We start from the raw sequence: 23011 nt of genomic DNA on the forward strand, positions 1-23011 counted from the left end.
GCCAATTTAAGTTCTAGGAAGTATTTAATAATTGCTGTTTTTCCTCGACTGCTGCTCAGATTTATCAATGACAGTGTGCTCCCTGCTCAGCTGCAGCTTTCACCATGGATAGTGCTGAAGAGGAAGGCAGGCATGGAGCAGGCTGGGGGCAGAGGAAGCTGCTGGTGGCACAGCGACTCGGCCGCAGACCTGCCACATGCCTCCCTCACGACAAGCCTATTTGCTAAGTGACTCTGGGAGGAAGGAAGCTTTCAGTTGAACCAGCTCATGCTGAAGCTACATCTTCAATAAATCCAACCTTTGAGGCACTGTGGGAGTGTGGGAATAGAGGAGGCGGACGACAGGAACACATTAGTTAGGACATGGGAAGAATCATGGGCACAGTGTCCCTTCTGGTGGCTGCTATCTGCCCAGCTGTAAAATGAAACCTCACACTCATTTGAATTATATTGGCTCTTGCTTGGTTCAGTAGAGCCGCCACAGTGAAGACCCAGTGAAGCAGAATATGTGACAATCTGACCTAGCAGCTACACAAACATAGGTGCAAAACCAAGAGGAGATCTGAAAAGAACACAGTTTTGCACAGCAGGAGCCCAGAGCCAGTACTCAGTCACTCAGTCCCTTAAAGCAAGTGGAAACACAGTAAAAACATGTTCTGCTTGACACTGCTCAGGGTATGAAAGAGGGTAAAACTGGACCTTGAATGAAACACGGTCAGCTGTGTGGACAGAGGTCTGGAAAACAAGAATACACCGAGGCATTTGTCTACATTGTTCTCCTGCTGCTGCAAGTTTGATCAGAAAATCAGCAATTCCACGACACTAGTACAGATGATTTTTTGGGGGTTTAGGCAAGATTTTTCTTGCATTTGCATGATCATCTTTAAAGGGTTCTCCATCCTGCTAGCAGCTATGTTCTTCTGAACAGCAATAATTACACCAAGTGTAATCACGTAGTCTTTCCTCACTGCCCCCACACACACCATGCTTGTCTATTGTCTCCAGCAATAAAACATACCCAGTGACTCCAGAACGCTGTCGTGTTACCCACAACAGCAAACTGAGCCTCTCATTTTACTTACTTTGTGTTTACTGAAGTTGCTCATTAACGATCGACTATGAGACTTTTTTCCACCTTCTTTTATGTCCAGGTTCTGTGCAGAAAGAGTGCAATAAAAAGTGTGACTAGATGCCTTCAGAAATATCTTTAAGGAGTCTGCTACAGTCTCTAAAAGACATAGTTTCAACATAATGTAAGTTGAAACATATCTAAGTTTCTGAAGCTTATCTAAGCTTTCACTTAGAATTACATCACCCTGATTCACTATTACATGAGAATAAAAGCGAGTTAAAGTCTAAGCACAACACATTGATCTGTGAAAAGAAACTTAAATCCAAAATCTCATTACAAGACTTTTCTAATTCTTTATATACTTGTTAGTTTAGCAATCCTCTAACAGTAAGGAAAAATATTAACACTAACACTCAAGACAACAACCAACCATGTAGAAAAAACAGTCTACCAAAACTAGGCAAGCAACAACAAAACACAACATTTCAAAGTGTATTTGAAAATAGCCACAAAGGAAAAGTGGGGAAGAAAAAATCTCCCCTAAACATGGACTTTTCACAGGCAGTCTGAAGTCCATGTTTCACATTTATAACCGTGCCCTTAGACAACAGTTTGATAATTCCTTGTAGCATCGAGCTTCTTCTGTCAGAAAAGCACATCCCTTCATCTTCTAAAGGGCAAAAAGGGCAGAATATTCCCCCAGTGTTTCAGCAAGTCCTATGAACTTGAGTTATTCCCTCTTCAGTGCTGAGCTGGAATTCACTTCTGGCTATCATAACAAAAAGGGCACTAGATGGTTTCTTCACGTCCAAGAAAGCCAATAACTTCTGTATCTACGTTCAAAGATTTGTTCCTAGCTCAGGCTGAAGGTCTGTCCAATGTAGAAGGAAACCTTAGCAGATAAAGTTCTTGTCTCCCTCAGATAAGAGTGAGAGTTGACAGTTTCAACAGCAAATCCAAATGAGTACCAGGCCTGACTGACAGTACCTACACATTCCCTTCCTCCCTCCCCACAAAACACCCCACTTGATAGTTACTGGAGATTAGGACATAAGTTTGCACTGTGAATGCTCTTTTTTTAATTATTTTTTTAAATAACAGCAAATCTTTGGGGAAAATGAAAGGCACATCAGTGACAAAGTAAAGGATAATGAGATTTGATCAGCGGAAAAGTAGAAAAATTTCCCAACAGATCCCTTTCTGGCACATTAATTACACAGTAACTACTAGACAAGAGCTTTACAGCACCACCCAACAGAGCTAGCTAATGAGTCACAGAATTACCAAATCATCACAACATTTAACCATTTAGTTTTCTCCCATCTAGGTCAACAGTTGATAAAAATTCATTTTCCAGTTGCTTTAACTTATTATTACTAATTTTTCAGGCCTATATTACTTTTAGACCCTTGAAAACAACAGTCACATACAATCAGTCATTGCACAGGACTGTTGCAGCAAGGGATGAGACATCTAAACATCCCTTAATAATGGAAAATAAGTCAATTAGAAATTTCTATCACTCTATATTATTAACTGACAGATGTCTGAATAATGCAGTTGCACTAATTAAGTATTTCCAGTATTCTGGCCATGTCAGTGACATGTAAAGGGCAATCTCAGGTATCACATCCAACACAAACACCTTATGGAAAGTTGTGTTCTCCAAACAAAACCCCCTGCCCTCTCAAATACCAGCTAGGGGCCAAACATTTTCCCAGATACCAGAGAACATACCAAATGTAATTATTCTAACCCAAAATAATATTGAAATGGCTCATAGCTGATCATATTTACTAAATGGGGAGTTTGCTCTCTGCAATCCCACTGTTCCAACCTCATGAAGGTCAAAGGGAACGGCCAAGCTGACTCTGTTCTCACACTGCAAAGCTACAGTCTGAAAATAACCCTTCTCTGGCAAGTCAGACAGCTCCGGCCTTTGCGTTCTTACAGCCTCTTCCCACCACAACGCGGCTTTGACCAGACGTCTGAAGCATCAGCACAAGCTGAGGAGGTTTTCTGTAGTCAAGCCTGGCTTCAGGCAAAACTCTCACAGGTCCAGCCTCTGAGAAAGAGATTGATAAGAGCTACATAAACCCTGCAGAGTGGGAAGATGTGCAGAAAGAGCTACATGTACCTGACCTTTAAGACTACACTGGCTCCAGAGTAGGCACATCCCACACAGAACAAGTCACTGTAATTTAACATAACCAGGGTTTGCATCTGGTTGAGGTGAAACCATGGGAACTATGGATTCAAGGTACTCACTGTCTATTGATGTACTCAAAATTCCGACACATTTTACTGTTTTACAAAAATAGTTTGATGTCAAAAAGGAAAGGAAACATACCACCCTTCATATGAAACAGCATGAAAAACAAAACCTTGCTTAAGGCAGATCAAAAAGGAAAGGAAACATACCAGCCTTCATATGAAACAGTCAGCATGAAAAACAAAACCTTGCTTAAGGCAGTAAAAGCGCAATGCTGTGGTTTAGAGCTGTACAAAACAGATCCCAGCATTACAGGCAGACAGTGCTTTCAGTTATCAGAGCCAGGCTGAACAGGACTAAGGCAACAGAAAAGGATCTTTCCCCAGTAGTCTAAACACAAACCAAACTGCTTAACTCATGTCTGCAATATTGGTAGTTACTGAATTAGTTGCTCCAAGTCTTACATGGAATAAAACAGGTTCTAACATATTGAAACAACATCCTCTTCATCCTTGACCATTCAAATTCTCTCATGAGACATTTTCCTGAAACAGTCCCAAGTTTTCATTTTGGATAAAACAAACTCTCAGAAGTTGGTCATAAGTTATCAGCTTTCTCATCTGGAAAACATGCAATACACATCACATTGTTTAATATTCAACAGAGCATGCAAAGGGAAAAAATCCACATACCTGTTTCAGGTTAACATTTAAGCCCTCGTGAGTTGCCTTTAGCAGTGCTCTCACAGTGAAGCTGTCAGGATCCTCTTTGTCCCTGATTTGGGATTCTTTTATCAGGGATTCTAGTTTCGTTCTTATAAAAGATTCCACCTGGTGCTCAGTGGCACCGTTACTCTGTAAGACATTAAGAAATCCAGTTAAAGTAGATGATTAGGTACATCACTTCTGGGACAGCCTGAGGGAGCATTACACACAGTGCTCCCAACATTTCCTTTCTCTGTGCCAGAAAAAGCTTCTTACATAATCCTGCCCGATTTTGCCTTTTCTACTGGTGGCTTTTACTGCCATTTCCATTTCCCTTTTTTCTCTTTAGTCCTCCTGACACATAATTCACCCTGCCTCAGCAAAGCAATCCACCACATAGATCACCCCACAACCTGGCCCTGGTGTTACCTCTTTGTTTCAAAACAGTCACAAGTCTGGCCTTCTCTTTCAGGAGATGGCACGAATTCTCAGCTAACACACTCACACACTTCACCCAAAATATCAGACAACCTAAGCATTACAGAATCAGAATCATTCTGGTTGGAAAAGACCTTTAGGATGGAGTCCAATCATAAACCTAACACTGCCAAGTCCACCACTAAACCAAGCACCTCATCCACACAGCTTTTAAATACCTCTGCTGTGTTTTCCATTGGCTTTAAGGGTCACCAAATTTTGTCTTGGGTCTTTCTGTTGAAAAAAGCAGTGTTTCATCAGAAGTGCTCAAGCCACGTTAGTAAACGTATGTGGAAACACAAAGATTGAAAATGATCACGTTTCACACCTTGATTTTTTTTTTCACCTGTATGTCTCCTTTCATAATTTTCACCTAGAAACTGTGCAGCAATTCCATCACGCCGTTGCTTTGAGCGTTACACGCGTGTCCAGTAAAAAGTCTAGTGTGCTTATAGTGCTGGCATCAATGTTTTCAGTCTAGTGTACCCAAAATACTTCAATCTGTTATCCATATGATTTAAATGGCAAAGCGTGCATTTCTGAACAATGTCTAAATGGGGAATTATACAACTTCTGTATCTTAAGTACCTTAGAAATCAAAGTTAAAAACACTAATCTGCTAACAACTGTAAGTAGGATTACGGAGGATGCAGGTAAGGGAACAAGTCTTATGAGGAGTGGCTGAGGGAACTGGGATTGTTTAGTCTGGAGAAGAGAAGGTTGAGGGGAGACCTTCTGGCTCTGTCCAACTCCCTGAAAGGAGGGTGGAGAGAGGTGGGTGTTGGTCTCTTCTCCCAAATAACAAGTGATTGGACAAGAGGGAACAGCCTTAAGCTGTGCCAGGGGAGGGTTAGGTTGGGTATTAGGAAAAAATTCGCTGAAAGGGTTGTCAAGTATTGGAACAGGCTGCCCAGGGAGGTGGTGGAGTCACCATCCCTGGAGGGATTTAAAGGATGTGTAGATGTGGTACTTGGGGACATGGTTTAGTGGTGAACTTGGCGATGCTGGGTTTATGGTTGGACTTAGATGATCATCATGGTCTTTTCCAACCAAAGTATTCTGTGATTCTGTGAGGAAATGTAGAGATGTGACGGTTCTGGGAACTGTGTATATCCACATACATAGAAGGGCTTTAATTTGCAGTCATCTTCAATTTCATCAGCGCTATCTTCATCTGAAACTTCTCCTTCCTCAGCATCTGCTCCAAGATTGCATGGCAACTTTTTACCCTAAAACAAGGAAAAAAATATTCACAATAAATGCACACACGGTCAGTGTTATCCAGTGCAAATACCAGAATAGCCCATTCCCCAACAATTCCTTATGTACATTGTGACCAGAGTTTAGAATCCGTTTTCAGTTTCATGCAAACTGACTCCAGATTATCACAAGTGATAATTTACATATTTCTGGAAGAGTTTGTTAGTGAAACATCTTTGCAAGACCTTTCAAAAATAGCATATCACCTCCTACGTCTGGGGCAAGCCAGCAAGTGTCCAAAAGATTTGTTTTGAGTTGACTCCCAGATCTTTCAGGCATACCCCTAGCAAACAGGCTGTTGCATACTTAAAATAAAACTCAAAAAATCAGAAGGTGAGATTTTGTTATGGGCTCTTCATCAGAATGGAAAACAGACACAAAAGAACTCACTGCAAGCAGCCACTGGTATGAAGGAAGCAGCAAAGCCTATTTTAAAATCGCGTGCTCATGCAAGGGTGTAGTCAGCAATCCACAATGAGTTGCTAATCCTGTACTGTGAATGTCATATACCTACATTAGAAAGGAACTACTTGAATTCCATATCTAGTTTCCAACATCTGATCAGAGTGGGGAGCATCAAACAGAGGTTATTGGCTACTTCTGGTTTGTTTGTTTGTTTTTTAAAAAAAAGGCTCCAACAGATCAATTATCCTTTTCCTTTTTAGAACATTCACCTCGAATTCTCCTGTACGATCACTTACAGCAAAGCCCAACCACAGAACCTTTGAAGTGTTGGCTGTGGGACCCCTGAGGGTCTCTGGTACAATCTGCCACTAAAGGAGAATCCTCACCAGCTCCAGAAGAGGAGTCTCACAAACTTTCAAGGGTGGAGACTCCCCCAGCCCTCTGGGCAGCTCTGCCCACAGCTGAAAAAGCTTTTCCTGCCATCCAACCTGCACCTCCCAAGCTGTAATTTATGGCCATTGCCTCTTGCTTTACCGTCTGCTACTCAAAATATCACCTACTAAACTTTTGTGTTATTAGTTCAGTGTCTTCCCCTCTGACTCCAGAATTGTTTGCAGTTTACCTAGATAAGAATTGCACCCAGATTTCTGTAGAAATTGATTGATTTATAGACTGCCTTTTGAAATTAATAATGCTGCCCTGCTAATGAGTGGGTCAAATTCACTTCATGCTGGCACCTTTGTACTGGCTTAAATCCAGGAGTATTATCAGAATTACTCTTTATACAAACACTAGCAAGATGAAAATTATGCCATTACTTCAAGCTGTTTGGCTAATGAATCAATACCGTGTTTCAAGAGAAAATGTACAAAACAGCAACAAAATAATAGCACAAAGATGAGAAACTGGCTTACTTCTCAACAGGACACTGATTCCTAAACACTATTTTACCTTTTCCAACAGTGCTGCTTACATGGAGCAGGAGATGGGACACAGGGCTTTGTGAATGTAATGCTTAAAAGGGCATTCCTCATTCTGAAACCATTAGCTCAGCTCCACACCATTCTGTAACTGCTCACAGGGTCTCAGCGCTGGCAGCTGAAGCATCCAGCTACAGTTATACTCAAATCTGCCAGGAGGATCAGCTCTTCATGGAAGAACAGCACAGCACCAAACCTCTCCTGCCCTCTGTGCACTGACACAGTACCTCAAGCCAGGTTTGCTGGTTTCATTGCATGACTGACATGACATACTATTTTGTTTGACTCCCTAAAACACGAACACTACCTGCTCGCACAGTTCATTGGCCAGCAGTTAAACAAGAAAACTGACTCTGTGCAATTCAAAATCACAGCTGAGCACTCAAAGGTTTTCCAGTTCAGAGTCAGCTCCTTATATATTGAAATATGTTCCAACCAACATCAAACCAAAATTCTGAATCCTTGTAGCCAGCTTGGTACGGACACAGGGAGAAAGAACAGGATCTCAAGAGCTCACAGCAAAGTACTTGCCCGCATATGTCAAAGTAAATTAGACAATCTAATAAGCCACAACTCTACTAATCATCCTCCCAAAGGTCTGCCTTGCATTTCTTGCTTATTAAATCCATCTTGGACTTTGAAATTCCTTTCAGAGCAAATCCATTGATACCAAGAGGCTCAAACAATTAATCTTGCATACAACACTAACTGCAGTGCTCGAGGGCCTCCTCTCTCGCTGCTCCTTACAGCCACCTTCTGAAGTGGCTGCTCTTTCATAAACACAGCTGATGAACCATGAGAATAGTTCCACTTCATGAACTACTGCTCAGAGCAGGGTGAGGGGAAAATGCAAGAAAATGCAAGAAATTTTCAGATGCTTTTTGTATTAGTCTAAAAAATTTTGTCCAAGGAAGGACTGTAGGATAAAGTTTAGATACTACTTATAGGGATATGAACCATATGGAACAACATCCACTAATAACTAATTAGACAATTTTTTAAATTTTTTTTTTTTAAAGATATCAGGTTCAGGTAACTGTCACAGTTCCTTCTCTTCATAATGATGCATTTTATAGAATTTTTCTACTCTCCTAACTTGCTGCTCAGATTTAAAAATAAGCACCTCAGACTTTAAGACTCTCAGGTAGGATGCTTAAGAAACAGAAAGAATTTACTTTCCACTGCTGTTGATATCACTTCCTTCTTGAAACACTTACAGAAGCATTCTGGGACACTCACCAAGTCCAAGGTAAACTCTGTTTCAATGTCTCTGAAAAGCTCAAGACTTTTAACTCATTTAGTGCTGGTTCTCCAAAGTCAAAGAAAATCTACAATAAATATCACATGTTGACTTTTGTCACATTTTGAACATGCCACCAGGAGCAAGTTACCTTCACTAGGATTTTCCCTTTCAAATTTTGAGGGCTAGGAAGCTGTCTGGAATCTCCAGTGATTACAGACGACAGGTCGAGTTTGTCACCAAATATCTCCTTCAGGTACTGAGCAATCTTCTTTTGCTGTTGAATACTGCAGTGGTTTTCAATAGACAGTATCACTGGAAACCTAGACACAAAACCCCCAGACATTGTCAGAACCGTGTTTGAAGAGAGAAGCCCTGCAGAGCTTACCACATAAACCCATTTAAGCAGATTGCTTTTGCATTGTCAGTAGTCTGGAAACAAACTCACTCTGGGAGGAAGGACTCTGCACATGAGCTCCCAAATCCCTGCTCTGTCAGAATCCTTCAGGTAGTCCCTGCAGGCAGTTCTGCCCTCTCCCTCCAACCCTACCCACTGCACACAAGGTGACACCAGTGATCACGGAGCGTGAGGCACAGAGGAACTTGTAATAAAGCTCATCAACAACACAAAGCCTTTTTGTTCTACATAGCTGAGCAGAAGTTACACTATTCCTTTGCAAGCCATATACAAAGTCTTCTTAAACTGTAAGTGATCAGCAAGCTGCTCCTGGAGAAAAGTATTTTGAAATCAACAGGATTCAAAGGAATTGCTAACTCCTCTCTGTTCATCTTCTGAAGGTTGATAGCTGCATGAACTGTTTGTCTTAGTAAGTGCAGCTACAGTGAGTCAGACCAAATCTCTGAAGATGCCCAGACTCTGGAGAAGGAGAACTATTTGGCAGCACTTTCCAGAACACTCTCTCAGGCTCCACAAACTTACAGCTTTGCTTTCTTAAGCAAAGATGTTGTTTCTGTGTCTAACAGCCTATTTGTCCCACAAATTTGCCCAGTTGTTTTCTAAACTCTTGGCAGCCCCAGAATCCTCTGCCAAGGAACCCCAGAGCCCAACCCTACACCAAATAAAGAACGATGTCTTTCAGTTTTGAATTCATCAGCTCCTATTTCTAATCAATAACACCAAACTTTTGGGCCTGGGTTTTTTGTGGGGTTTCTTTTTACCCTGCACACACCCCTTGAGGGTCACTTTTTTAATAAAGAGAAGTAAGCATTTTCCCTTTATTCTGTCTAAACTACTGAAAATTCCATACCCTCATTCATGATTTGAGACTGTTGTATATACAGGGTTAAACTCTGATTTTCATAATAAACTGTTATATAGTACCATGGCAAACAAAATAGAACCTGAACATTACCCCACATCTCAGTATTGCCTCATACTACATTATGAGGCAGCTTTTCAATTTTCCTATGGAAATAAAGTATTTGCCTTAGAGAGTATTATGGTATTGATTTCTCAGAAGAATTTCCCTGTGGATATGAGTGGGAAGTTCTGCTCAAACAAAAGATCAAAATAACCTGTAGATACTCTACAGTCTCAGACTGTCCAAAATATTACTGAGTTTACAAGGCATGAAAGGTCTTTCTAACTTAGGCTGAACTTTCTAACTTGATTGATAGAAAGAGCTCATGCAGTTGAACAATAAATAAGACACAGGCAATAAACAGGGGAACAGAATCAACTTTATGATTTCTCAATGTGTTTAAAGGAACAGATGTACTTCCTGATGTTGATTGTTGATTTTGACACGGGATTACCTACACAAAACAGACAGCTGTAGCTTCAAAAGTGACTTTACACTTACTCGTTTTTGATGAAGGCGTATTTATTGATAGTTTCTGCCACATCACGGAAGAGTATTTTAGAAGTGAGAGTATAGCCATGGTGCACCACTGGCTCTCCATCGGGGCCATCCCAGCAATCCACTATTAAGACAAAAAAAGCTATGCATTAAAAGATGCCCAGGACCTTCTACATTTCTGCTGATCTCACTTGTCAGCAGAACTCATGTATTTTACTCAACCATGCAGGTGTCAACAAGTTTAATTCAATCTATTATGACCTACCAATTGAGTTCAGACTAACAAGACAATCTTTTCTTATATCAAATGAGAAATCTGCAAATTAAAACTGTTTTTTCCCCTTTTATTAAACCGAGGTTTCTTTTCCTTCTATATACAAATAAAAAGGTGCAATAGGTCAGATGTTTACAGCTGTCTCTTGGGAAAGCAGCTTCTGAAGACAATCTATTTAAAAACAATTCAGTCTTTTTCCATTCCCAATTAAACTTGCAGTTTTATAACTGACTATAGCAAGAGTAGCATCAAGCCCATCACATTTAGAATGACTAGAACAGTAACACCTTTCCTAATGAATTGCTGTACCCTGGATTTACACCAAACTTGTCACTACTGTTGCCTCTACAGGAAGTTAAAAACTTCACAGAGAGAAAGCTACTGAGCTATTACCTACGCTGTTCGGCATCTACAATAGTTTTGAGGTCAAGCAAAATAACACACTACTGTGCATTTTACTGAACTTTCCTACAGAAGGGAAAGTACAGTGGCAGACCACTCAGTTTTCTCAGGTTCACTTTCTCTAATTCATTTTTAAATTCAGATTAACAGATTGTTCTTCCAGAGATGAATCTTGTAATACTAGTCATAAAATATTGAGTTTAAACTTGTCAAAAGACTTTATTCCACTCAGAGTCTTGAACAGAAAAATACTAATGTTTTGTTATTATTTAAATCAGGCAGAACAAGAATCCAAGACGATCTCCAGGCTATCAAACAGCATCTTGTTTTCTTCCACCAGCATCCAGACAATGAAGAGGCACCCTACCTCTCTACTGTGGCAGACCAAAACCACGTTTCTCAGCTCTAAGATGGTGTGAGAAATAAATACACGGCTGTGCTGACAGAAGGCACTGTTTGCTCACCTGTCCTACTCCTACAGCCACTTTTCATCTTTCCTTTGCATCTGCAGGAGGAACTACATATGCAACCACTTGCTTTCCCATTCAGTTTGAGAAAGAAAAAGGTTTTTGCTGGCTCAGCTCATTCTGAACAAGGTGGACTAGGAAGCACTCCTGTAAAGCAGTAACCTCAAGCACGGGGAACCACAGAGCGGAACAACCAGGGCTGCTCTGCAGGAACTGCAGGGCCCCAAAGAGATGCCTGTCCACTGCCTTACTGGGGTTTGTGCAACCAAAAAATGCTTCACATAAACATGGGACAATGGAAAACTTGCACTGAGAAAAGCATAACAACACGGCAGCAGGCAGGAGAAAACAGTAGTGTCTACCAAGTTTGTCTGAGATCATTCCCAACAGAAAAGTTCTTGTTTAAACTGCTAGAAAACAGGAGTTTAGCACTGAAGTTAATCAGATAGTGAAGCATTAATGCTTAGAGTTTGCCACTGACTTTGCAATTAAAAGAAGTTTCCATCACACTTCTCAGAACCAGCCAGTTTCACTAACACTGTACCTTCAATACATCGACAACCGTCCTGCAGCACTCGCGCGTACATCTCCACTCTGGACTGGGACAGCAGCTGGTCTCCTGTCAGGTAGGTATTGTGAGATGAAGCAATGAAGTAGTTGCAAAGGGGCTGATCCATATCCTGATGCACCTCGCAATGCAGTGGATTAAACACGTCACAAGCAGGACTGCGCATGAAGTTGGTGAAACCTTTGAACAAAGAGAAAAGGTTTTGCCACAGGTGCAGTGGATCTTACCAGGAGAATGATTTGCACTCTAACACTTTCTTCTGCTTATGCTTGTCACTGCTTCCTCGTGTCTCCAGAGCCACTGAATCACACAGCAAGGATTAATCTTCCTGCACCCCGTGCTTTCAGCACATTAGCTGCTGTTAAAGGAAGATCTGACTTTATACAGATCATAGGTTAGAAACAGGAGCCAAACTGACATCCTGACTTGGAAATAAATGCATTTATTCCCCCCTGAGTTTATTGCTGATACTTAGGCTGTCCTAATGCCACTCTTCTGCTGTATATGGCATTAGGACAGCATAATATAAGTAGGCTTTAGGACAGCCTAAGTACTTCTTACAGTAGTAAGAAGCACTACCTTGACTGAAGATACCATGTAGAGAAGGTAGCAGCCACCCAAAGGTCTGCCCTGCAGCGCAGAGAGCATGGGTCCATGCTAGCCAACTCACTAACCCAGCCATTAAACTCTAGTTTACCATTTTCTCTATGCTGCAAGTGTAGGTGAGGAGATGGTACTCGGTTTATATCCCTATAAATCAGATCAGCCTTGAGCAAAGAAAGTTTTAAAAATATCTTCTTTGAGGATGAGAAATGTAAAATATTTCCAAAGGGTAATGCAAACAATACCAACCCTGAAAGCAACCCAAACATAAAAGAAGCAGAAGGTTGAAAGGAACAGAAATGCTTTCAAAAGTATTTTTTTAAATGTCAGAGCTTGTTCATTTTACTTTCCTTACTTTGGTTTAAGTGCAGTGCCCAGGGTCAAACCAGAAGCTTAAGGTCTGGGAGGCCATAATCCCAGGATTTAAGTATCACGCAGAGGAAGATTTCTCCTTCCCCTCACCCCAAATCATGATGTTAATTATGTTGCTTCAGGAAAGCTATCTTCTGGGCAAATCAACACGCCACAGCATTTAATCTATTTCATTCCAATGCAGATTTTGATTTGATACCAAGTTGGATTCTAGATAAATATGCCACCTAAAATTCCTTTAGCAAACAAGGTGAATAAGGTATTAAAACACAAAGAAAATGCAACTACCCATATTTTATTTCACATAAGCATAAATCAAAGGACTGTACAGAAGTGATTCCAGATCTGCAGAGACAGAGCAGAAGGAAAACTTTGCTGTCATTACTATTCAGTTAGAACAGGCTAGAGTATAAAATACACGGTACTGAATGTTTTATGTTTGTATTTTACAAATACACAGTTAGCAATAAATCCATGCAAGCCTAAGGCATTCACATTAGTATGTGATGGCTGTGATGTGCTGCTGTACAACACCAGCTGCTAATTCACCCCACCTACTCTCTGCTCTCCCACGTCTCACAAAAATGCATCTAGGCCACTGGCTGCTGATCATCTACGCAACTTTATTGCAGGCAAGTATTATAATCTATGCCAAAACACTGGTAAAGCTTTTCTATCCCACTCCAGTATATCAAGGCAAAACTAATTGTGAAATCAAAAACTTTACCTTCAATCCCAAGAACATTTTGCTTCTTGTTTTCTTCTGATACTTCAAACTTCTGTATGATGTCAAGACAATATTCTGGCGTCACATTATTCATCTGCACAAAAACAACAGTATTGGTGCACTTACTTTTCCCTACCATGTCACCAGCATGTCAAAAATCTACTTTAGGCTTCTGGGTCCACTAGCAAAACCTTATGACCAGAGTTCAGTCAAATATGACTGGGGCAGTCAGTAACATTACTGTAAAAAGGACTTTAAGATTTTTATTTTATTTTTATCAGTGTTGCACAAGCCTCACTGCTCTTACCTTTGAGGAGAAAAATAGGAGTGAAAGGTAACAATCACTTGAAAGTTTTAGCATTTTATTTCAAAAATGGAAATTAGCTGTTAAGCACACTTAATAATGGTTGTACTGGGCAACAGTGCTGAAATGAGAACTGTGAAGTTATCTTCTTTAATATAATCTACTTAAACATGAAAAAAAGATTTGGCAGGGTTTGATTTCATTTTCATGCATTTTCCAGTTCTGTGATTTCATTATTTCCAAAAGAGTTCACAGTAATATACAGGTTATGAGATAAATAATTAGATTCTGAAATGAAAAACAGCAGTTCTAAAACAAATAAGAGTTTTGTCAGCAGCTTCCACTAGTCCACAATTAAAGTCCTAACTGAGTAGTGGGGCCAGAGTATCACCACACACTTATATTTCCTGTAAAACTGAAGGAAAGAAGTGGCTTCCATCATTCATCTCATCTTTTCTCATGCCTCTGCCCCCCTTAAGTTGTAGAGAAGTGAGAACTAAGATTAGGTGTATTTCATTTCCTCTACTAGTAACATCACAGGTTGGCAACGACGACACTAAAGCCTTTGGCAGAACCATTACTCTGTTTAGCATTTGCACTCTGCATTCTTTGCCAAAGTCAGCTCAAATGCCCTGACACGTGAAGCAGTCGGGAAGCAAAGGATCATTCAGCCCTCTCTCTCAGACTGTGCCTGCCACATGCCTGCTTCAGGCAAATACAGGAGGCAGGTCCGTCATCCTGCAGGTTACTTAACATTTATTGTTGAAATCTGAAAATGGCTCTCCTGTGAACTCTCTCTTAGTAACAGACTTCTCTTTCAGACAGCAACACCAATTCCATGTACTCTGTAGCCTTTTGGAAGGAATTTGCACTTTCCATTATTTCCCACAGCTCAGCATTCAGCTATATGGAAATATAAAACTAGGTTCTAAACGAGGTTTCTCGGGTCTTCTTTAAGGGCCTGATCCTGCCAAGTGCCAAGTTCCTCCTAAGAGATGCGAGTGCCATAACTGGCCAGATCTTGTAACACCTAAAAGGCTACAGACTAAGTATGAAAAATTACCAGAGGAGGAAAAACAAGACATGTCAACGTTAGAAGTATAGTAACAGAAGGCAAGTGAGCAGTTCAACTCATGTGGTGACTGAAGCTGAAAAACTTGGAGATATTTTCCAGTGCTTCTCCCCTTCACCCTTTCCTCTTGCGGAAGGAAAGCATGGCTCAGCCCATTTCCTTCTCCAAACATTTTATTTATATTTCCCAGCTAAGCCAACAATCATGGCAGGAATTACACAGGATAATAGGAACGAGAACAACTCAGTAGAGAAAATAAGTGATTATCCTAACTCAAGTAGATGTTGCTGTTTGATTGCAAACACTATTCATAGCAGGCCCTGCTTCAGCACAAGCTGGCTAGAATTAACTTTTCATTATCCCTCGCGGCTCCTTGGTGGCTGAGTGGCAGGGTACTTGTGTGCTCTAGGAACAAAAATGTCTAATCTAGTCCAAAGCTGCATCTGCTAAGGAAAAGTCCACCGATCTGTGCTTTTTAACTGTATAGCTTAAGAGAGATGATGACTGGTTACTAATTTAAATCTGCTTTCTTTAAACTTTAAAGTATTCCACTAGAAATAATACCAAATAGTAATGATTGTTGTTGATGGCTGAATATTTTGAAGATGGGCAATAGTGGAGCTTCCAGAGTCTCTTGATAAGGGGTTACTTTCTATATCCCTGGTTAAAAGCTTTAATTTTGATGCAGGTATGTTCTTTTAAAAGAGTATCAGCCTCTGAATGACAGATAAGACCTTGGCTTTAAGTAGATGAACCAGCAATTAATTTTCCCAAAATAAGACCCTGTAAAACTACAAAAAAAGCAACATGAGCTCTTATCTCCAGTGAAAAGGTAGGAGAAAGAAGAGAGAAATCACTTTTAATTTCACTTGTCTCCTTGGAAGCAGGTCAGACAAATCTATTGCCAAAAAATCTAACGTCATCTGAAGCTGCAGCGGACAGCAGTGCCAGGCAATGGGAGAGCCCTCTTCTGTAAAGGCCCACAAGCTAACAATGGGAATTGTTCTCATTTCCCATTCTCAAGGGAAAGGAAATAAAAGACAGGAATGTAAAGTAGAAGGAAAGTTAGGATGGGGGTAAAAAGAAAAGGAAAGGAGAAGTTAGAAAAATGCTAATGACAGGTGCTCCTAGACATGAGCGTGTCGACAGCACTCTGATGGTTTAGGCTTTAGTTGTTCACAGTAAATCATTCTATAAGAAAAAATCAATATAAAAATAATCAAAGCAAAGACATTCTTCCAATTTCAGAGCAAGATGTCAATGTAAAATGTCATGACATACTGAGTCATCGCATAAATCCATATACTGATCATCCCTTTGTGTGAGCATGAGAGGGAGGAAGGCATCAGCTGGCTCCCCAGCTGCGTTTGTGCCGCCACAATAAGGTTTTTTTTTGTGGAAAGCAGCAAGGATTGATCAGGTGTGATGATCTGGTATTGTCTTCCCTCTCTGATATTAACAAGCTCCACAGTCTCTTCTCTTATCAAAGTCCTTGTACTAGCATTGATATTCTTATAATCTCCTATTCCCTTTGGGACACAGGTTCCTGACACCCTTTAGCACACACTGCTTCAGATCACACCCCAACATATACAGACGTTCCCTGGCATTTACTGTCTCATCAGATTCCTTTAAAACTTCTTCCAAGAGAGCAGGTGGAGTTATTTCAAAACATTCATTTTCTAAAGGTGTACTTAATCCCACTTGTTAGCACTTTTTCACTATTCACTAGTTATTCCCATGACACTGTATAATTAGTGTAGACAAGGAATAAGGGTAAACTTACTCTCTTCTTAAGCAGGTTTAATTCCAAATGTGCTAACCCATACTGAATAATTAAGTAAAAGCTTTACATAATTATATGTGCATGTTCCGAGGGTGTAATTGTTATAAAATTACTTCCTCTTCAGTTCAATTAAAATGAGCAGGGCATTCATTTTTGCCACCAGCTTCATTTGGGCTGTATATAGCAGCAGCCCTTTAAACCACAGAAGATACTGGTTTGGTACCAACGTGATGGTGGGGTTATTCACATTTCCATCTGGTTCCTGTCCCTTGGGAGCATGACACGGTGCATCATACAACGTGTGGCACTTCCCTGGAGCACACAGAGATCACTGCTGGAGGCAAGATCTCAGGGGGCTGTCCTTTTCCTGAGGACAGATGAAAACTGTGTTGCAAAGTAAGGGATCCATGGGAAGGCAGCAGGTGGCAAACGGGCACAAGGGAAACCTCACCCTCAGGAAAGCAAAACTGAACATTTCAGGTTTGTAACATCAAAGCAGCCTTGTAACTGCATAAAACCATCAGCACAAGAGCCAAAAAGGTCTCTGCTATGACTGAAAGAAAAGCACTTGGTGTGATATGGACACAGCAGAAAGGAGAAGGGAAGGACAGACGCCGCAGCAACAATCAGACAACAGGCACAGGCTGGCTGAGCCCCGCGCACAGGACAGCATCGCTCTGGGGCTCCCCAGACCAGGGCAGAATGAGGCCATTCACCCTGTGATGTAGGTCCAGAATGAAGAGCAACTGCCAAGCTGCTCTTTCACTTGGGAAGGTGATGCTTGTAGACCCTGTTTCACCCAAGGCCCACAGCTCAAAGACAAGTATGAGACAAGCTCTGTTAGTCAAAAGAGCCTGGAGATCCTGCCATGGAAGCAATGTGTCCTATAGCAGGAAATCAGTTTCTGGGGAGGACCAACTCCGACAAGGACATTGGTTTATTAAGAAAGGACACTCCCAAAGGGACAACACTCAGACATGGCTGGAGATCCAGGGATGTTCCTCCCTCACAGCCACATGTGCTAAGAGGACTACAGGAACAGAAGTCACCCCAGGAAACCAGCCTGCTTTCTGCTCTTCTGACATTTGAAGCCATATAATTGCAATTTCAATAGCAATGAGCTGAGTTTAACTGCACCTAAGTGGAAATAATCTGTTTCACAAGCTCTGGGGTGAAGGCAACAGAGAGCTCTCCTAAGAAAAGCAGCCAGCTGAGCAAGTTAACAAAAAACCCAAACCCCTTTTGTTCTGTCCTCAGGCTGCAGAATATTTAAAAGCCTTGCCAACAGAGTAGCAGATGGAGTTGGACAGACTGTCCACAGATTTCCAAGCAGCCAGACAAGAGCAAAAATGAAACGCTGTTTGGTTGAAGGCACTTGAGAGCTGCATTATTACTTGAACCATTATCAGCCTTTGAAGGCAATCTTGTCTTACCCGAGGACACTGTTGTGACGTCTGTGTTCTGAAAACACTGAAGGGTACATCTGCTCTAACAACAGGAATTGGGGAGACCAGGGGGAAGAGGCAAAGAAAGTGCAAGGTGCTTTTGAAGTATGCTGCCAAGAGGTTCATCTACAGGAGATGAGACTTTTACTCTTCTTTTAGTTTTTGTAGAGTGGTTTTTTGTTTGTCCACATTCAGTGTTGAGTAGTGTGTAGACAGAGGACAGGATGCAGCATGCCAGACTTGACACTCAGCTTGTTTCTTCTGCTGCATCAGTAGTTTCATAATGTCCTTGTGCACCCATAAAGACAGCTCTTCTGCCTCTTTCACGTGTTGCTCTTCCTGCTCCAGGTCCCCAAGTGCCCTCTCATACCACTGCTTTTCAGCTGTTCCTGGGCACTTCAGCATCTCCATGAACATGTCCTCTCTGGAGCATTTCTTTGCTTTCTCATCAGTGTCAACCTCATCTCTGCTGCTGTCAAGGGTGCTCCACTGAAGGGACCCAAGTAGAATACAGAGATTAAAAATGAAACCAAGGAGAAAGCAGCGAGCTCAGAAGACTGAGGGCAAGAGCATAAAGGGAAAAACGTTAAAAGATGTTGTGCTTTCAAGCTGTAATTAGCAGAACTGCCAGGACCAGACTGCTTGCAGGAATCTGTGTGTTGAGGCTATCACAGCAAGATCAGTGATGTGACAGTGCTCCATGTTTCAAGGGGGAAGGAGAAAGAACCAGGGAGTCGTACATGCCAGGGACTTGGCACGATGGCCAGGGGGAAATTCAGCAACCAAACAGCACAGACTGTTGAGATTTTATGCTCGGGATAACTCGGAAAAAGCAGTTGTCACAGGCAGGATCCCAGAACGGCACAGATTATCCAGTGACTGTGGGCAAAACACAACATCCATACCCGGGAAGCTTGAGTACTTTGGGATGTTAGCATCTATTTTCCTGAGGCTGTTTTGGAACAATACTCTGCAAGGACGCACGGGGTGAGCAAACAACCCAGGACCAATCTCCAGAAGCAAGTAAGAGCCCTAAAGATGACAAGGTTTCGTTTGTGCTCCTCTCTGTCCGGAGCACAAGTCCCCTCTATGTGTTCCACAGACAATTTCTGTAATAATTCAGTCTCAAGATGGGCATGAAAGTCTCCACTGGAGCAACAGATTTCTTTGTTCAGCAAATTTGTCCATAAGCACATCAGGGGACCATCACCAATCTTGACCCAATGTTGCTTCTTAAGTTATTTACGCTTCTTTTCATTTTTATTTTTTAATTTCTTATCAGTGCATCTGCTGCTGTGGTTCCCTGAAGCCCACCTCTCTCACTGGCTTCTCTCTGAGGAGGTTTAGATAGAAGTGCAACCTTCAGATGTGATATTTTCTTTGCATAGTCCCACACATCTATGAGGAATGCCTGGAAAACAGACTTTCCTGAATAAAAATTGTGAGAGAAGGCAGAAGGATGGAATCCTGGACACCTCGTCCTCAGCCAGGTTGGTGCAATATCCCACTTTGTATTATATCCCAAAAGTGTAATCCTCCCTTTAAAACTTAGTAAAGATTTAGGTCATTTAAGAGGTTTTTCTTTGTCAGTATTTCAACTGCAGTATTAATAAAACCAACAGTCCTTATAATCACTACTACTACTGATACTTGGGAACTCCTGGGATACATAACAGGATTGTAGGATTCAACTTAGCTGCCAGGAAAGGAAATGCAAACACAAAGATTCATCTTAACGTGTTCCTGCATCAGGCCATGCACAGGCAAACCACTCACAGATAATCAGAAATAGTTTGCTCTTCTTATTTTGTCATGTGTTTCTAGCTTTAAAATATAGCATGTATTATCCTCATTTAGGGTATATTTGCCAAGACCTTTACTAGTGAAAAGCATCTCCTGGAAATATAAACGTCCCCACAGAACACCAATAAACAATGCAAACAAGCTATGCAAGAGAAAGCAGCCAGGTAAACATACAGTAACCAGCTGTAACTAAGTGTGAAAGTTACCTGAATGTCCTTAGAAACTAACAAATACCAACCATAGTGCTCCACACTTACCTTTCTTCTGCCACAGAGTCTGAACAAGCTCAAACTCTTTCTAGAAGCATTTAAAAAACAATAAAGCATTTTGATTTCTCTTTTGTTGCAACATCTGTTCTTTCCCCCCCTGCCCCAAGCTAACTTTTCCCACAAAACTCTGTCCCTATCCTTCACTGTATTTATATGTACATATATATGGATGTATAGCATCCCCTTACCTTTTGTTCCACCTTTAGAAACTGAGCAAGTTCCTCAACAGTGAGGTGATCCTTCTTGTCACTGTAGCTTAAAAGCAACAAGTAGAGATCTCGACGTAAGGACATCATCTTGTAAAACACTGAAAATTCTTCAAAATTTAGGGTTCCTTGGTTCTCATCCGTGTCTGCTTCCTAAGAGATAAAGACACTCAGGTAAGCGTGCTAAACAAAGGTGAACTCAGGGAACAAAGCAGAACAGGATTTATGTACACAAACAGAAATTTAATAGTTCTAGTCTGCAAGATTCTGTTCAGACTCAAATTCTAAGCTAAAATAAATGCAAAACTGTAACACTATTGATTGGATCTTTTGGTGAAAACAGTTACTACACTAAAGCCACAGGTTCCCTATGGAAGTCTCAATTCCATCTTCAGTTTTGAATTTGTTTCCCATGTAAAGAGGCTCAGCCTGGACTTTATCCTGACCTCTGTTACTCCCCTGTATGCCCTGCAGTTATCCTGGATTAAAACATAGCATGGAACATAACAATTTCACCCCGTGGCTTCCTGTAACAACAGAGGCTGACATTTTAAAACATTCAGGACAATATCACAGTCTTAAATTTACATTAATTCAAACTGTAACACTCTCAGTGCCCTGTCAGCACTCTGGAGGGAGGAAAAGTCTGCAGCAGAAATAAGACTCCCCACCAAAATACATGCCCAATAGCCCCAGTCTTGATGGCAGTTTTTGTTTAACCTCAGAGGTAGGAAGAGAAGAAAACAGTACTTAACGCATGTTAATACAAGCTTTTTGCTGTCAACATCTGCCTAAGAGGATTGCTTTGGATTTTCAAAACAAAGAATACACTCTGGAGAACTGCTGTCAAACATTATGTAGGTCTCCATGAAAAACGAACTTCAGGAAAGCTACAACTCTTGCTAAGTTTGAGGCTGTAAGCAGATAATGGAGACAAAGTGAAATAAATGTTTAGGAATGTGCTATTGTTCCCATGAATAATGTTCTTTGTTCCCAGCTGTATATAATGCTTTTTCTCTGTAGCTATAAACCTCCTTGCCATTCCCAAGTCACGTTCTGTTAAAAAATGGTGCTTCACTCTCTTCAGGTCAGAAGACTTTCTGTGCAGACTTCTTTCAACACCGACTTGGCTTTGAATCTGTTGGCTTGTTGCCGGTACACCAAACACAAGTTGTCCCCAGGTGAAGGGTATCCACATCCTGCTATCACTTCTTCCTTCTCAAGAACACTCTTCCAGTTGGTGCCCAAACCTCACTTCTGTAGAGGAGGAGCTTGTGTAACAGCAGATGCAATCAACACATCTCTGGCCTGCTTTGCTTTCCAAGGGTCCAGTTTTCCTTTCCCTTCACAAAACCCACTCCATTTAACTTTGAAGCACCTCTTGGAACAGGAATTGATCTCTACACCAGTGACTCCTCCTACACACACAGAGCTAAAGTAGCAGCCCCATGATCTATTCCCAGATGCAGGACCTGAGTTGTTTCATAAGCCTGGCCACCCCCATGGAGCCACAGGTGCTCCCCCAGGCTGGGGGCCATCCGTGCCACGTCCAAAACTGTAACACCAAGTCATGCCAACAGCACCACCTGAGCAGATCAAGTGCTAGAACAGTGCAGGGTAACTAGAAGTAGGGGCGAGGATTTGTCCCAGAGTTACTTTGCCATTCCCTTTATCCCCTGTTAAGTCCTGGAAGCACACAGGACTGCTAGCACAAAGCACTGCTGGTGGGGTAAGGCCCTGCGGACCCAGCTCTGAATGGCTAACACTAAACAAACCCTCAACACTCCTTTTCTATTCGACTCCGATAACTTTAACCATGCCTTGTGAGGTCTAGGTTATTAACTCAGCTATAGGCTGGCAGAAACTGCAGCAAAATAAAAATAAGTAAATCAGTTTATTTTTAACTAAAAGTTGCCTCTGATTATACAAAGGCTGATGGCTTCTAGAGTGTCTCACTTCATTACTAGACACTTCAAGTGTCAAATGAACTGCATTTTCTTCCTCTCAGTACACAGCTCCACAACTCTCTGCCTCTCCTGCAGCAGTCAGCAACATCAGCAAAACCCGAGGATCTGGGGAAGCTGCATTACATTACACCTCGTTAGTGCTACTGTCACCCGAGCTATAAACTCAGATCACAGCAAGTAAGCCAAGAAGAAAATAATTCCCAGCTATTTGGTGTCAAATAGGATTTGAAATAAATTTTGTATCTACTACATAATTTAAATGACATTACTAATTTGTGGGAACAAGTACAACCCAAATTCACCTCTGCAACACAACCCCATCAGTTTCCACACTTCTCGAGTCTTTGGGGTGTAGTTTATACTCCACAGATATACTTTTAATGCAGATTTTATGCCAGACAAACAAAGCACTTTTGACTATAGAAGATTTCTCAACTCCCCCATGTTTTATAGCAAACCAGCTTTTGGTTAGTAGTGTTGTTGAAGAGTTAAGAAAATGTTATTTTGCTCTCTATTAGCTTATCTCAGCTTATCTTTCCTTTCCTACAGTAAACACCAGTGCTGGTGGAAAATGGGA

At 41.4% G+C, this 23011-nt stretch overlaps 1 protein-coding gene across 1 annotated transcript in view; it reads right to left on the reverse strand.

The window, feature by feature from the left end:
• Positions 1 to 23011, reverse strand: part of PLCH1 (phospholipase C eta 1) — a 43594-nt gene that overhangs the window by 15914 nt on the left and 4669 nt on the right. Inside the window, exons 5-12 of the mRNA XM_029087518.1 lie at positions 20450 to 20620; positions 13583 to 13676; positions 11857 to 12060; positions 10173 to 10293; positions 8501 to 8672; positions 5586 to 5693; positions 3976 to 4137; positions 1082 to 1153 (exon numbers count right to left, since the gene is read on the reverse strand). Coding sequence (XP_028943351.1) covers positions 1082 to 1153; positions 3976 to 4137; positions 5586 to 5693; positions 8501 to 8672; positions 10173 to 10293; positions 11857 to 12060; positions 13583 to 13676; positions 20450 to 20620 — 1104 coding nt within the window. The remainder of the gene's footprint in view (positions 1 to 1081; positions 1154 to 3975; positions 4138 to 5585; positions 5694 to 8500; positions 8673 to 10172; positions 10294 to 11856; positions 12061 to 13582; positions 13677 to 20449; positions 20621 to 23011) is intronic.

Source organism: Antrostomus carolinensis, unplaced genomic scaffold (genome assembly GCF_000700745.2).
Source record: "Antrostomus carolinensis isolate BGI_N321 unplaced genomic scaffold, ASM70074v2 scaffold3091, whole genome shotgun sequence".
NCBI lineage: Eukaryota > Metazoa > Chordata > Aves > Caprimulgiformes > Caprimulgidae > Antrostomus > Antrostomus carolinensis.